Source organism: Ceratotherium simum, chromosome 3 (assembly GCF_057802395.1).
Source record: "Ceratotherium simum simum isolate JZ-2026a chromosome 3, ASM5780239v1, whole genome shotgun sequence".
NCBI classification, from domain to species: Eukaryota; Metazoa; Chordata; class Mammalia; order Perissodactyla; family Rhinocerotidae; genus Ceratotherium; species Ceratotherium simum.
In genome coordinates, this window is record NC_141902.1 from 17,929,610 (window position 1) to 17,947,197 (window position 17,588).

At 34.8% G+C, this 17,588-nt stretch overlaps 1 protein-coding gene across 4 annotated transcripts in view; it reads right to left on the reverse strand.

The window, feature by feature from the left end:
- The window catches only part of SCFD1 (sec1 family domain containing 1), a 98,696-nt gene that overhangs the window by 10,325 nt on the left and 70,783 nt on the right, over positions 1 to 17,588 (reverse strand). For 3 of the 4 annotated variants that reach the window (XR_015549738.1, XR_015549740.1, XR_015549739.1), the window contains 5 exons: positions 10,085 to 10,138; positions 7,474 to 7,526; positions 5,198 to 5,231; positions 4,086 to 4,151; positions 3,265 to 3,415 (listed from right to left, as the gene is read on the reverse strand). Coding sequence is in view for 1 of the 4 variants with exons in the window: in XM_004421146.3 (XP_004421203.1) it covers positions 4,086 to 4,151; positions 5,198 to 5,231; positions 7,474 to 7,526; positions 10,085 to 10,138 (207 nt within the window). In the remaining 3 variants the exon portion in view is untranslated. The remainder of the gene's footprint in view (positions 1 to 3,264; positions 3,416 to 4,085; positions 4,152 to 5,197; positions 5,232 to 7,473; positions 7,527 to 10,084; positions 10,139 to 17,588) is intronic. The other variant, XM_004421146.3, reaches the window with a different exon arrangement.

Here is a 17,588-nt window from a genome sequence, read left to right on the forward strand (position 1 = left end):
ATGCAAAAGAATGAGGCTGGACTTGACTTTATACTATATACAAAAATTAACTTCAAAATGGATCAAAGACCCAAAATGTAAGAGGAAAAACTGTAAAATCATTAGAAGAAAACATAGGAGTAAATCTTCATGACCTTGGATTTGGCAAAGGATTCTTAGATACGACATCAAAAGCATGAGCAACAAAAGAAAAAAATAGATAAATTGGACTTCACCAAAATGAAAAAAACTTCTGTACTTTAAAAATCACCATTTAGAAAGTGAAAAGACAACCCACAGAATGGGAGAAAATATTTGTAAATCAGATATCTGATAAGAGACTTGTATTTAGATTATATAAAGAATTCTTACAACTCAAGAATAGAAAGACAAAATAACCCAATTAAGAAATGGCAAAGGATCTGAATAGACATTTCTCCAAAGAAGATACACAAATGGCCAATAAGTACATGAAAAGATGCCTGACGTCATAAGTCATCAGGGAAATGCAAATTAAAACCACAATGAGATACCACTTCACACCCACTAGGATAGCTGGAATCAAAAAGTCAGATAAGTGTTGGTGATGATGTGGAGAAATCAGAACCCTCATACGCTGCTGGTGGGAATGTAAAATCGTGCAGTCACTAGAAAACAGTCTGGCAGTTCTTCAAATGGTTAAATACAAAGTTAGGATGACCTAGCAGTTTTACTCCTAGGTATATACCTAAGAGAAATGAAAACATATATTCACACAGAATTACACTGGCCTATTACCTATGGTTCCAGGTGGATGGCAACAGGTTTTATCCAGAATAGACACTCATTTTGGATTTGAATTTGTATACCTGGTGACTGAAGTATACACTTTCAACACTATTAGAGGCCACAGCAGAAATTGTTTCAATTTGGACTCCCTTTTTATATTTCACTTGATAAAGAAAACCCATTTTGCTGCAGGTACAGTTCAACAGTGTGCTAAGAAGCATCATACACAATAGACTGACTTATCATATACTTTACCAAACACGAAAGAGTGGACTGACTGAAAACTGAAACAGATGTTTGAAACACCTACTTTTTAAATTGGGCACATCTCTTTCTAATAAGAAACAGAAGTAATGGCTTTCATGATGGAATGTGTGTTAAAACATAATAGGCATGTAATTAAAGGGAAGAATCAACAGTGGATAGATTGTTAAGATGCTGCAGGAAAAAGAAGGGAGGGAGAAAGTGGGGTAATAATACAGCAACTAACAAAAATTTTTTCTACATCTCTAAAAATTTTTCTTTTACTTTGCCTGATCCTGTAGTACAAGGACATGGATCACATCTGCAAGTTCTGAAGAAAGAATCAGTTGCAAACACGACACCAAGACAATACCTCTAAATCTAACAGTGTGAGGAATGATGAAATGGGCTGTTTCTTCTTTTCACCTGTCTAAACCTCTGCATCTTTCCTAACCAATAAACAGGACAGTCCCATAAGCTCACACTTACCCAACCCTACTTCATATGACTGGGAATGGACAAAGAAGAAAGCACTGGCCAGTCTCATACTGCTGCCAACCCAATGGATCAGTCGTCCTGCTGAATCTGATGGTCTTCTAAACCAGGAGCCAAGTTCTGGGTAAAAATTAATGATGAAAGGGGCCAGCCCACTGCGTAGCGGTTAAGTTCCTGTGTTCCGCTTCAGTGGCATGGGGTTCGCTGGTTTAGATCCTGGGCGTGGACCTACTCACTGCTCATCAAGCCATGCTGGAGCAGTGTCCCACATACAAGAACTAGAAGGACCTATAACTAGGATATACAACTAGGTACTGGGGCTTTGGGGAGGGGAAAAAAAAAGGAAAAAAAAGAGGAAGATTGGCAACAGAAGTTAGCTCAGGGCCAATCTTCCTAAAAAAAAAAAAATTAATGACAAATGGAAAGAAAGAGCAGTTTTGCCTCTCAAAGGGAGCCAATAAGTGAACAATACAAAAAAGGAAAGCTAACAGTAACCTTGATACCTTGTAAAAGGCTGAGAGCAAGAGAACAACACTCTCAGCTGTATTTGCAGATACCCAGGAGGCCTGCAGAAGCTGCCTTCTTCATTTGAAGCTGAAGGTCCAAGGCGGGTCCCCAGAGGTTTAAGGAGGATTTAATCTGCAGTTATCCCTGTGATATGTTTTGATGATGCTAACAACATCTAGGGGATAAGCACTTAGAATGATTCTAATGCTTCTTTTTCTTTTACAGGTTTTACATATCCTAGAGGATCCTTTTTAGGAGGCAAAATTAGGACACTGTTGCTGCTCAAATGCATACAAAAGAATGTGCTCAACAACAGAGCTAAAGACCACTGTGTAACTATTAACCTAAGTGATGATCTGTTGAGAAAGGTGCCTGGGTTCAGGGACATGAAATATCTGCTGCATGCCCGACTAGTCATAGTGGCATGTGCCCTCCTACCTATACACCATGTTTTTGTGGGTGGAGGGTAATAATTAAGGCCAAAAAATACTTTGTAAATTGAAACCAAGTAAAGGATAACTTGGTGGGTTTACATACCTACCACTGATAGCCCTGATGTTCTTCTGATGGAAGTGACTAATCAGAGAAAGAACTCGATTTAGTTAATAATCAATTAGTTGTTACATTGAATCAATTTATTAATACATTTCACAAAATTAAAATTACTGTGGTAGAAAGAGGTAAGAGTCAAACGATGATTAAAAGCAAGTTTGCACTGGAATATTTGGTAAACTGCAATATTTCTTTAAAGTTATACCTGTACTTAGGTCACTATACTACACAAATGATTAGTATTTTGGTGTTTATCCTTCTTGTTTTTCTGTTCTATAAATGTAAAAAAAAAAAAACGATGCAGAAAGAATGCTGACAAGTGTAATTATGAAAGCTTAACCAAGGATGGAGTGTGTGGAATGTATAAATACAGGATTAATTTCAGCTGGTCTATTGCAATCCTGTGTTTATTCCTGGGAACACCTGGAACCAGTCATGCTGTTGATCGTTGGCCAAACCTGAATGAAAGATACCAACTAGTGATTAATACAGTCCTATGCAAGGGTCATTGACAGACCAGGGGACAATTTGCACTAGTTTGTCAGCACTGTTTATAGAAAACGTAGATTGATGGTTTGCATCTGGTTTCAGTCATGTTCTCTTGGTTTCTGCTTTTACGCCTGGTCATGCAGGCTGATTCTGGCTACACGACCAGAGAGGGGTATAAAAGACCCCTCCTTGTACAAGATGGATGCTTCCCCGAGGGCCAAGGTATCTTACACGGATCTTGGTGGTTCACAATCTGAAGATGAAGCATGTCCTGTGCAACTGAGATAGGATCCCAGGAGTTGTGTCTCGTGGTGTTGAAGCTCTTCTGCCTATGCTTTTTTCCATTCTGCTGCACCAAAACCTCTAGCTTTATTACAGCCTTCTACACAACATAGGACACAAGGACTGATCATTATTTAATGTTAAGTGGATAAATGAAGACTACAAAATGTCATTCCAACAACCGCCAATTCTGTTGCCCCTACACGTAAAGTGGTGTTTTTGCTCTTCAAGTTACACCCTTTCCTTCATATCCTTTGTTCAGTTGTCTGTCATTCTCTGCTGCTGTCAGCTCTGAATAGCACTCCACTTCTCATTTGCTACCTCTAAAGCTCCTGTTTGCTGAAAAAGCAGACATTCCAAGTGTGTTAGAGGTATGCTGCTGATTTAAGTAAAGAGGATGGGAGAAAAGTGCTTATTATTCAGGTAAATGGGTTCAGCAAATCATTTCACCAAGGGAGACTTTGTTTTGGAAATGGAGCTTACTTGAGGTCTCTAAACATTTAAAGTCAAATTAAGAGACATAGCTGCAAAGTATGTTACATCAATAAGATACATTGTTTTCCAGATCAAGTGTAATTTTAGGCCAGAAATAAATGTGATAGGAATAGGGAAACAATGAACATAGGGGCATTTTTCCCTATATGCAGGATTTTACCTCTGGAAAAGGGAGTATATAAGAACAGGAGAGCCACCAGAGAAAGCTAGGATTCTAAAGACACAGAACAACCGTAAAAGATCAAATGATAAAAGAAAACAAGGCCAAAATGTACCTTTATGTAGTCAACAAGATTCTGATATTCAATGTAGTTGCCTCCTCCCACCACAAAAACAATTGCCTACAAATGCAAACAGAAAAAAAAAACAGGTAAGTTGAAAGAAATAGTTAAAACAGTATTTTAACTTGCAAGGAACATGGTTTTTAGTCTGGAACTTATTCCATATCTTAGGTAAAAAAAACACTAGCTAGCAAAAAGTCACATCCTGAGCGTGTGACGCTACTTCAATTATAAAGAAATTTATTTCTAAAAAGTCTACAAATTTATAAATTTCTAATGTCTGTTGAATGGTAGAATGAAGTAGAGATTTTTTCTGGAAACAATTTAGAGGAAAATAAACCTCATTCTTCAGTTAAGTAATAGCAAAGAAATCCAAAGGGCATTTCTGAATTTGAGGTTATTTATTGCAGGTAGGAAAAAGAGAAAACTTAGTATTTATATAATTTCTAGTATACGTTCTTTTCTTTTTTTTTTTTAGGATGTATTTTTTTTTAAATTTAATTTTATTTATTTTTTTCCCCCTAAAGCCCCAGTAGATAGTTGTATGTCATAGCTGCACATCTTTCTAGTTGCTGTATGTGGGACGCGGCCTCAGCATGGCCAGAGAAGCGGTGCGTCGGTGCACGCCCGGGATCCGAACCCGGGCCGCCAGCAGCGAAGCGCGCGCACTTAACCGCTAAGCCACGGGGCCGGCCCTAGTACATGCTCTTTAATGTATTTATTTTTATTGAGAAGCTTCTTTGTATCTCAAATGAAGTCAATATCTTCACAAAAGTTTGGAATCCCATTTTAGAAAAAAGTTCCACACATATAAAACTTTCACTGTAATCTTAAAGACTTCTTTTTATGTGAATTAATTAACTTTATGTCAGTTATTTTTAAGCTTAAACTATTCTGAGTAGAAGCAGCTTTATAAATCAGGAACACATAGTTGCTAAGAATTTTTTCTTTCAAAGAATCTTGGGTGCACAGAATTGGATTTATCAAAGATTGTCATACAGTAATCATAATCAAGCCATGTTTAGGACAAAGCCATTCTTCAAGACTGCTTGGTCACCTTTTCATCTTTCCTTCTTAGGGGCAGAGAATTTTTATATGGAACTTACCTCTTGGAATGGATTTTTGTTCCTTGGAACTGAGCTGTAACAAAGAAAAACCATACTGAAAATTTCACCCAAGGCATTTCTTATAGATAAAATAGGCATGGGAAATACACACACACTCTCTATTAGATATGTATTTACAATGCTTTCTCCATCACCTTCTTAAGCCAGGTAGTGAATTGGGATACAGAGGAAAAAGCTAGAAGAGGTACATGTCTTAGTGTCTAAAAGGGAATGGGGCAAACCTGTTGACTTGAAAATAAAATTCTAGAGAAGACTGAGAGGGAGAAGGAATGACTGAGCAGCAGCTCCCACAAGGAGTAGAAATCTGGGTATAAGGTGAGTTGATAAAATATATACTTTAGTGGTAAATTATGTGAAATTTTTACAATACTCAACATATTACAGTTTGTGGGTATCTACATTTGTGAAAAAACGATGTAAACACATATATGGGAAGGACACAACAAGTTAGGAAGGAAAGGGGGACAGGAGGAATCTGCATTTGGCTGTAGCTTATTTCTTTATATTTATATACATCATTATATATTAATATACATACATATTAATTATATTATTTATATATTTATAATATATTTTAAAAATACTTCCTTGATGCCCAAGAGATCTTTTACTAAAGACGTTTTTAAAAGCTTTTATAAGTCAGATATTATAATTGCGTGCTAAAATAGGCTGTACAAAGACAACTCAGGTTTTCCTCATAAGCAATTACTGAAAATCTCAGCCGAGAGGAGAGAGGTATTATAACGTCCCTTATTCAGAGGCTGATCCCACAGTTCTATCATCTTTTCCTCATTTCTATGGCCTGTCTGAATACTCCTCAGAAGGGGCCAGAAGCCCCCCTGATTAAAATGCCACCTCAGTGTTAACTTCTGACTTGAGCGCTTTCAGTTCCTCTAAGAGTAGACATGGGGTGAGGAGAGGTGAGACGTGAGCAGCACAGTATTACTAGTTATTAATAACCCAGATCTAATCGTGATGAGAAGGCTGAGTCTACTAAAAATGAATCTGTGAGCTCCTCTGTCTTATCAGTGCTGATATTCCTCCTCATTATCACACATAAACTACAGGTAGGGTTGAAGGAATTCCTTGGTAAGCTTCTAAGAAGCAACATATATCTACTTAGTCATATGTAAATACAAAGAAGGAAAAAATGTATGCTGGAGAATATCAAGATAGAAAAAAAGTTGCAAATCCACCGTTTTAAAGGGTACAAGCAGTGGTTTTAGTGTATTTACAGAGCTGTACAACCATCACCACTGTCTAATTGCACAACATTTTTATCACTCCCCAAAGAAGCCCCCCCGTTAGCTGTCACTCCTCACCCTCTCCCTTCTGTGATCTACTCTTTGTCTCCCCGCTCTCTGCCGCTGCTCTCGGCAGCTTCTTCTGCAACTTCAGCAGCATTTCTGGTGAGTTCAGAAATGAGAATAACCTTTTAAGTTACCAAAACAATCTAATAATCAACTATCAAGTGGCTAGATTATCTGTTCTGACTACCTACAAAGATGCGAAAGCTTAGATAAAGCAAAGACCAAAGTTCTGAAGATCCCAAACATAAGGTATAGGCAAGAAACCAGCGTCACTCAAGTTTTGGTGCTAGACAATCACTCCAGGAAGGCTTTTCACCTCCCAGTTCTGCCTATTCTTTCTCTGTATCTTGCAGGCTATTTTTCATACCACTATGAATTAAATCTTGAAAAATAATATCCATAATAAAGTAAACAAATACCTTATCACATCATGTTTGTCATAAAATATAGAAATTATCTGCAGAATGTTTCATTGCCATAAAGAAGTATTTACAGCAATGGTTCCCAGGGGCTTGGATTTTATGGATCAGTTAAATAAAAAACAAAACCAACAAAACAACTGGTATCCACCATCAAGCTCCCATCTTTTCATTTGGTCCAATGAGAATATTCATTTAAAAACATACATGTTATCCAAATTCCCCTCCCCAACACATAAGTTGTAATACTGCCATCATTTCATTAAGGGGAAAAAAACCCCCAAACATCTGAACATATATTTTGTATGTATATACTCAAAAGGAAAGGCATCAAAATGCGAAGTATAATAACCAGTGATTATCTCTGGGTAATGAAATTACACATACTGTTTACTTACTAGTTTTCTATATAGTTGGAATTTTTAATAATAAGAAATTGTTGATTTATAACAAAAAATCAATTAAATTATTTCCACTCTTGGCAGGAGTGGGGAAACCTACAGCAAATGACATAAGAGCTGCTCACCTGTCATTGCCCCGCAGCATTTTGGGATCAAAATATCTATAGTCATCGGTTTCCTATTAAAAAAAATAGCACTTCATCATGACTATGGAATTTCTCTTTAGAAAGTTAAAGTTTGGCTTAGAGCATTTTATTTCAATGAATCTATTAATTTGGTAGAATTTGTAACCACCAACAATATTTACTGAGCACTTACTACGTATTCAACATTATTCTCATTGCTTTAGATGAAATTACTTACATAATCCCCATAACATCTATAAGGTGGTGATTATTATCCCTACTTTTCAGGTGGGCAAGTTGGGGTACAGAGGTTATCTAACTTTCCTCAAGCCACATGACAAGTAACTATGAGAACTCCAGGATTTAAACCCAGGTAGTCTAGTTTCAATACCCAAGCTCTTAACTACTATACTATATTGCTTCTCGAAAATAAACCTGTTTTATAAGTTAATGTACTTCCATATTTTTGTTTTTAGAATTTCATTGTATTATCCTTATATGTCCATGATTTTATTGAATATACAAAATACCTAATATAGGTTCACAATCTCTCTTATTTGAAACCTTTGGAATTAGATATATTTGTCAATTTTGAATTTAAGAAAAATTTTAGATACCATGGTACATAAACTGTACGTAATGTGTCTATGACAGAGACAAATGTTGTGGAAGGCACGTATATGTTGGAAAGAGCAGTAGGTAGGAACACAGGAGTAGCAGATTTTGGTTCCAATTCTGCTACTAAAAATAGTGTGACTTGGGGAAAGTCACTTAACATCTCTCGGTTTCCTCTTCTCCACAGCTAAAATTACTTCTAATGTTTCCTTAAACTAGAACGTTCTGTGATTCCCTGAAGGGCATGGTTCTTGCCCTAATGAATACAGCATAGTGGTGAAAAACATGGCTTGCCCAGCTCTGTCATTTATTAGCTGTGTGTCCTTGGGCAAGTTAATCGACCTTGTTGTGCCATGGTTTCCTCAAATTAGTATTTTTCTTACAAGGGTCTAATGAAGATTAAATGAGATAATACATGAAAAATGTTTTGAATGGTTCCTGGCACATAAGAAGTGTACAATAAATGTTTTATCTAAATATAAAATGTATTTAGCTATTATCATTATTATCGTCATCATTCATCATCTCAACTTCAAGATTAGGGACAGTTAAAATATTCTAAACTTCCTTAACCCCTGGGGGATTTGGCATCTGCGTAAAATTTTGCATTTATTTATATTTTTAATCTTTATTATTGTTTGGGATAAAAGCTTCTAGAAATTTACTCCCTATTACGAAGTACTGTTCTCTAAGATACTCAGTCATACATGTATACTTCTCTCAGGCTTCTCAAGAAGAGCTCCTTCTTCATATAGTCTAGGAGGTAGTAACAAAGTCTATTATTACCACATTGTATACCACTTTTTCTGTATCGATCCCCAGATGGAAGAATCCAATCCTTTTTAGCTTATCATTATGGACAATTCTCTCATTCCTTTCATAATTGGAGTTGCCTCCTTTTGGGCTGTTTTATTATTCTATATCTTTGTTTTCACATGGGCAGATTTTAAAATTAGTTTTTGTTAATTTCCTTTAATGTTATTATAATCATGTTTTAACAATTACAAAAAATAACACATTAATCTGAAGGTTCTGTTCTCTCTCTCTTTCTTAGCCTGGTATCCTAAACCTTGATGCCAAGTCGATAGTGATCCTGATCAACCCAAACCAGGATTTTATGTGGGTAGGATCACGCTGCCTTTCTCGATTCCAGACTCTTGTGATAACCACCCTCTAGTGGCCACAGTAACAGGATGGGCTGTTTTATGAAACAGATTGTGATGATTTTATTCCTTTCTTGAATTGTAAACAGAGAGCTTGGAAACCTATTCTTTAAGCAAATGCTAACAATATTTATTTGTCTATTCATCCAACAATTTATTTCTCTCAAATTACTTTTTTAGCCCAAAACAATTTAGTGCCATCTGAACACATGCACTTAAAAATTTCACTATGTACTCCTTTCCTACTTTAGTTTTCATAAAATTAAATTGGTCTAATATTCTTTATAGGACACCAACTGATGTGCACTAGTTCTTTTTCACTCACATAGACTTGCTTCTTAGGATATATTTTACATTGAATTACACATACAGGATATAATCTACATTTAATTTGGATGAGAGCTGGCCAGAATGGTTGTAGTAGCTAAGAAAACCAATTCCCATTATCTGTGATAATGGCTAAAAAGGTTCTTTGAGAACATGGACTTTTTTCTTTGTCTCATGTAGTCTGCTGTGATTAAGCCCAAAACAAATCCTGATTTTATTGCCTCTCCTACAGTAAGTTTGATACGTTTAAGAATTTACAAGTACGGGGGCTGGCCCAGGGGCGTAGTGGTTAAGTTCGCCCGCTCCGCTTCAGTGGCCTGGGGATCGTAGGTTTGGATCCCGGGTGTGGACCTACATACCACTCATCAAGCCATGCTGTGGTGGCATCCCACGTATAAAGTAGAGGAAGACTGGCAACAGACGTTATCTCAGGGCCAATATGCCTCACCAAAAAAAAAAAAAAAAAAAAAAAAAAATTTACAAGTACAATGTTATATGATACTCACAGGATTTGACTTCATCTCCATGAGATTGTCTAAAATACGAGTCACAGGTAGATTCTGTGGAAGAGATTAGTATTTTGTTAAATATCAGAATAATAATAAACCAAAACTCTTCTCCAGTAACAAAATGACCTAATAATTCTACAGTTAAGTATGCTTACCTTTCAATTAAACACATCTAAGATTAAGTATTTTATAAATGCTGTTATAAACTCTAGGCACTACTCAAGTTTCCATAGAAAAATTATAATTCTAAATCAAAAGCTCCTTTTGATGTATAGGTGTATCCAGGTTTTAGTACAAATACATGTTTGGGCTTTTTACTTTATTGGATGTTTGCTTTTTAATACTAGTAATTGCAAGCTTTTGTTTCAATCAAATAAGAACTCCATTGTTATTTTTTTTTTCCATTTCCTTTTTGTGGACTGTAAGAGTTACTCTAAACAGAGTAATTTAAAGTTTGTGAAAATGTATGAGATTAAACGACCTAACAGAGTTCTTTCATTTCTAATGTATATTCTTTTAGACAAAAAGATACTTGCGCTCTTTGAAAAATGGGGAAATGGATACACACATAACTTTATCCATCATTTTTATTTTGCCTGGGATAAATGACAAATTTTCAATGACATACCACCTTGTCTTTTTACAGAACAAATTTCACTTTGAACATGAAATATGTAACGCTGATGTTGGCAGAAGATTGTCTCTTGACATGCTTATGTGCATTGGGATAAGAAACACTATTTTTACATTTCAATCTGACTATTTTTATCATTATTTTGAACACAATAATACATGGAGTACAGAAAATTTACCAAGTAACTATTATGCCTATTCAAAGTGCATTCCTACTGGGACGGTATTCTGCCCGCTCTGAACTGATATTTCCTTTGTGAACTGTGCAGGATGTTCTGGAAAGAATAGTTTTGCACCTTAGAGACTTCATACAACAAAGGCAATATTAAATGTGATTATTTGAATAACTGTAGATAATACATTACTATTTTACAGGTCATAGAAAATTTTATTTTTACTAAAATGGACTATCACTAAGGAAAATGCTACTTTGCCCAGATAGAAGATAAGCATTTCTTTTTCCTTTTCTAGATCAGCAAGTAAAAACCTTTTCAAATGATCTTAGGCAAGTAAAACTAAAGCTATTTCATTATTCTCTGATATTTTTGCTGGCCAGGAACTTCTTAATATAAACACAGCACCAAATGTTCAAGCTGACTAACTGTACTTCCTAAATTTTACTATTTAGAATTCAAAAAAAAGGTAGCTCAAAATTTTACCTTTTATGTTTTGTTTCAAATAAAATTGAGTTTGTTCATGTAAGAAAAGTCTAAACCATACCTTTCTCTAAAGAATAACTGGGTGCAGATTTAAATCTATAAAAGGCTTTATCCAAAAGAAAAAACTACAGTTATATATTTGTTCCAAATAACACTAACAAAAGATGATGAAGCACTTTGCAACATAACAGGAAGAAATAATAAAAAAATTCCGGAGTAAGGGAACATTATAAATTACAAGATTTTACTAAAATTAATTTTATATCCATTTCTCTATTTACATTTAACTCTCTGTTTAGCTCCCTAAATTGTACTATTAGATCTGTGCAATGGAGAAAAATTCAGAAAAGATTTTATGTAATGGTAAAGCCATAAGAATCATATTACTTTTAATATATTTGTGAAAATTGGAAATTTGAATGAGATTTTTCTAAAAGCTACAATTAAATTTTACTTTGTATTTTATAGTTCTGCTATATCTGAAAATAAGCCTCAGTAAATAGGTCATTAAATAATATAAGAAAATTTCTTTCTAGCAGAATAGTTTAAAAGTTGAAGAGCCCAGAGACAATTCTTTGTTTGTCTGATCTTTACAACCAGGTAACACCAAAAGAAGCATCTACCACTGCTGCACCATATGATATTCACATACTGTTACAGATTAAGTAAAACTTCCAGAGTAGAGACTGATAAAGGAAATACATGTCTTTAAAGGCATAAGGAAGAGTACTTCAGAAAACAACCTGATATCTCTCTGTCACCAACTAATGTTCTACCTAGCCTCCGTTCTTTGTTTAAATGAAGGCTTGAATTGAGTTAATCATTTCTAAAAATAAATTTTATATTAATAATAATTTATATACATGATAAATCAACTTTTGCTGATTGAAAAAACTGAACTGTGGCAGCCAACAGAGAAAACATCGGAACAAAACCATACAATTTTCTTCGCTCAGCAGTCTGTTACTTTACTTATCCTTAGTAACAAAAATTTGTGTACCTCAATAAAAGAGATGTAAATGAAATTTAATCAAATGAAAAACCCATTAACCCTTTTTTTTTTTTTTTTTGGTGAGGAAGATCAGCCCTGAACTAACATATATGCCAATCCTTCTCTTTTTGCTGAAGAAGACCGGCCCTGAGCTAACATCTATTGCCAATCCTCCTCCTTTTTTCCCCTTTTTCTCCCCAAAGCCCCAGTAGATAGCTGTATGTCATAGTTGCACATCCTTCTAGTTGCTGTATGCGGGACGCCGCCTCAGCATAGCCAGACAAGCTGTGCATTGGTGTGCACCTGGGATCCGAACCCGGGCTACCAGTAGTGGAGTGCGCGCACTTAACCGCTAAGCCATGGGGCTGGCCCCCCATTAATCCTTAAAAAAATTCCCAAGCATATTTTTCATTGCTTTTGGAAACTGCTGTTTTAGAAATAAAATGAAAAATATTGTATAGGTAACTAAATTTTTATTAGTAGAAAACCCCAATATATATAGATTTGAGAGACAGAATCCTATACACACAAATATCCTAAATTAAGGATCACTATTCCTAAGATCTTCAAATTTCAAATACATAAATTAGAAATTTTACCTGAAAAAAAAAACCCTAACTCGTTTTATGTAAAACCATAGTCATATTTTATGATTTTAGTCACTAGAAAAATTTAAAAACAATGTTAATTTTATCTCTGATGCTGTAATTGCTTAAAAACAAAATTGAAACAAAGATGCACAGAAATTAAAAAAACAGACAATCTAAGAAAAGTAATACAGCCCTATACCCAAAACAGTTAAAAAAGTTTTCTCCTCTAGTTCCCCTAGAATTAGCTACTTGTTGCCCTATACTGCCATCTGGTCTATGGTGACTGTTCCTAACTCCCCCCATGCAGCCGTGGGCTTGGGATGATACTCTGACGCTGAAGTCTGCAGTGGGGCTGGGGCAAGAGCCGCTGGCTGTCCTGATTATGAAGGCCCTGGAGAATGAAAAGCAGTTATGTGTACCTCCTTGAAGAGAACGCTCATCTTAAAGACTGAATTAGCCAAGTAAAGAATCAGATGGAGTTTGCAGATACCAGAAACACAGTGGGAATGAGGGATTATCAAGGATAGAAGGGGTGGAAAGTTGTCAGTGAAGTGAAGATAGGAGGAGGGAGAACAAGACAGACCATCTATTTCTAAAATTTTAAAATTATAAATCAGAAAGGGATCTACAGAGTGAATCCAAAATCCATATCAACATCTTACAGATGAGGAAATGATAAAATATATAAAGTGGCATTTTTTCCAAAATCCTAGCATATTAATGGCAAAAAATCAAGAAACAGGATTACATGGACCCAGTAAAACACATACAACCTTCCATCAATCAGCTTCAGCAATTATCAACTCATGGCAAATTCTTATTTTGTCTATACTCTCGCCTACTCTCCAGTCCCCTAGGTTGTTTTAAAATAAGACCCCAATATTAAGTCATTTTAGCAATAAATATTTCAGTATACATCTCCAAAATATAAGAACTCTTAAAAAAAAAAAACCAAACACTATTACCACTTATTAATTAACAATTAACAATAACAATTGTTTAATAATTGTTAATTATTTCGTAATAATTTTACGGGAATAATTTCGTAATACAGCTCAATATCCAGCCAATGTCAAAATTTTCCTGTTCTATACATTTATTTTTTACAGTTTTTTGTTCAAATGATAATAAGGGCCATACATCACAATTAGATATATCTTTTAAGTCTTTTTTAATCTATTGACTTCCACTGCTTGCAATTTATTTGATGTTAATTCATTTTTAAAAGACAGATTATTTTAGCAAATAAGCCAAAGAAAGTGAAATAGAAGATAAATCATGCAACCTTGTGCTACATTATCATCATCACACCCTTGTACAATTATCCTCACACAAATATATTCAAAATCTATGACTATCATTCAAATGGTTTTATGTGATAGCTGATACCTGTGATGTATAAAACTTATGCTGCCCAAGAAACAAAATATAAAAAGCTCTTATAAGTGACATAGAAAACTGGACATGACATCTCGTTTTTCCTAATTTATTTATAGCGTGAAATGTTTATTCAGATAAAAAAATCCGAAACAATATGTAGAGATTTAAGAGGCATAAATTACTCAGTTTTACAAGTGTGAAACAGACAGAATTCATCTCTAGCAGTCACTTCTCTGACATCTCTTTTCTCTTCCCAACCTACCACAGATATTTCAAAGCAGTACCTCTAAATTTTAGAACATTAGGACAATGTAACTTTTAAAATGGATTTCTCTGAGTTTAAATACTTCTAGAAGAAGAGACTCTTTTTTAAGTATTAAACTGACAAAGATTACACACATGTACACACACATACACGTCCAGGTTTGGGAAGGATATAGAGAAACAGGCACTATAAATCACTGCATATTGGTACAGCTTTTCTGGGGGGCAATCTGGTAATATTTATTAAGAACAATTAGAAATGTTCACCCTTTTGATTCCATAATTCAATTCTAGTAATTTATTATTTGGTAGTTATCAGAGATGAATACTCACCCAGAAAAAACTAACATTTAAAACCTAGGTGTATATCCTTCAGTATCCTCTATTTTTTCTTTTTTTAAACAACAAAGAAAGATTATACCGGAATTACTGTTTTGTAATGTGACTTTTATTTTTACTTTACAATATAAAATGAACCACTCCTCCCAAATCAATGAATATTTCCTCTAATTCTGAACCTAAAAGTCTTATTAACATCCACTTAAAAAAAATGGCATGGCTCTTCTAGTAGTGGTGTCAGAAATGTCATATAGAGAGAGGTAACCACCAACCACTTCAAATTTTACTTTCGTAAGTGAGAAACTGCCTATATCAAAGCAGTATGTTATTTGCAATGTTAAGGAAAGCAAGAGGATTTGAGGTCACAGAGGATAATTTGTTTTTATATTTTATGAACTTTAAATAAAACAAACTTTTGTGTTACCACAACAAAATACTTAAGTCAATCAGTTTAGACACTTATTACAGGCATTGTTAGGGGACATATATTATGTGACTTTAAGGTAATAAGTTCAAAAAGTAAATATCATCATTCCAAAGATTAAAGCCTGTAATTTCTCAATGCCATCAGTTATTTGTGATAAGCAATACTTTGTTTAGGGAATCTTACTATTGGGATTTTCTTCTAACAGTGACGTGTTAAGAAAAATATGTAACTCTCAAAAATAAATTTAACTACATGTAGTTATACAACAGCTAGTCTATCTAGTAAAAGGATGACATAATCTTAGGAATTGGAGGTTCCTTCTTTGTCTCACATAACAAAATGATCTTGGCTATAGTTTATCATGATAGAGTGGTGTGACAAAGATTCTCTCCTGGATGAAACTCTACTCAGGCTCTTCTGAGCTCTTTTTCAACTGGGCCTTGACTTTTGGACTTCTGTGTCCATCTCTGCATAGTCGAATTTAGAAAGAATCCTGCTAAGTCAGGTTAGCCAGAATCCCCCACCTCGACATCTGATCACCCTTGATACCTGACTAGGGTCCTCATCCTCCACCATCTCCCAAGTAATGTCCAATCACACAGGCCTGCCTTCAGCAAGACTCCTGTTAGGTTGGTTTAGCCAGAATCCCCCTTTATCCCTGATGTTTCCTCTTAGTAATTTTCCATCCACCGATGCCTATCCTGGCTCCTTGGCTATAAATTCCCATTTTTCCTCGACATATTTGGAGCTGAGCCCGATCTCTCTCCTCGACTGAAAAATCCCATTGCGGTGCTTCCTCTGAATAAAGTCTGCTTTACTGTTCTTTAACAAGTGTCATAAGTAACTTTTCTCTTAACAGGTGCTAGGTTAAACCGTAAAGTACAGTATGTTGGTCTCTAATGTGCCCAACTTGCTATTTTTGTGCTTTTTCACCTTTTGCAGTCCAAGAGAGTAAAGATAAACTGACTCAGGGAAGTACTGTGAACCACTACCAGAACTTAATGTAAAAAAGTACATTAAGTATTTTGTAGTAGCTCCCTAGGAAGAGAAAGGTATAATGGGAAGAATTGAAAATAATTCCTAAGAGGAATGATGAAGCTAAAAAGTATTCCCAAGCACTTAGGAAACAATGTAATCTGGAATGTATCTGCAGGAAAGTTAGAAAGTAATCGGCCTTTTAATTAAATAAAGCAAATGAAACATTTTCACTATTCTTTATTAACACATCATGGTTTTTATAATAAAATGTTACTCACTTATTCAAATAAAGAATTGAATACCTACTTTATGCAAAGTGCTATGGAAAATTCAAAGATGGGGGAAAAAATTCCTTGTCCTCAAGGAACTTATCATCAAGAAGAAATAAAGCATAATAATGTCAGTACAAAAGACCACAGGCAAACATTATAAGAAAGATAAAAAGTGTAGGGGAAGTTCAGAGAAAGAAAAGATCTTCTAGTTTTTTCTGAAAAGAAGTAAGTAAACACTTAATATTCAGATCTAAATGCCTGATGATTCACTCCATCTCTTCTTAATTTGGCCTTTAAAATCCTTCTCATTACAAACTGAAGTATTTATGTGTGAAATATTATGTTTCATATTTGCCTTAAAATATCCCAGCAAAAATAAATAAAATAAAAAATATAAGTGGGGAAGATGAAACAAGAATGGCAGGTTGTTGAGTATTGAAGCTTGATGAAGGGTGCAGGAGAGTCTGATATACTAAGGTATATTTGAAAATTTCCATAACAAAAATAAACAAATCCCCCTGAAAAGAAACCAAATCAATTAATGATGACTCTCTGATGCAGACTATCTATATATTAGAATACAGAAAAACAACAGAAATACAAAAATCATTAAAAAATGTCCTATGTGTAAAACTAAGACTGTTATTCCAAACGAAGTATAAAATCAAGCTATAGTTTCAGTACCCCAAAACATAAATCCTACTTAAAATACTTCATTTACTCTAATTTACACAGGGCTTTAGACTATTAATATCATTATTATTATTTTTTTAATTAATTAATTAATTTATTATTTTTTTGTGAGGAAGATCAGCCCTGAGCTAACATCCATGCTAATCCTCCTCTTTTTGCTGAGGAAGACAGGCTCTGAGCTAACATCTATTGCCAATCCTCCTCCCTTTTTTTTTCCCCCAAAGCCCCAGTAGATAGTTGTATGTCATAGTTGCACAGCCTGCTAGTTGCTTTAT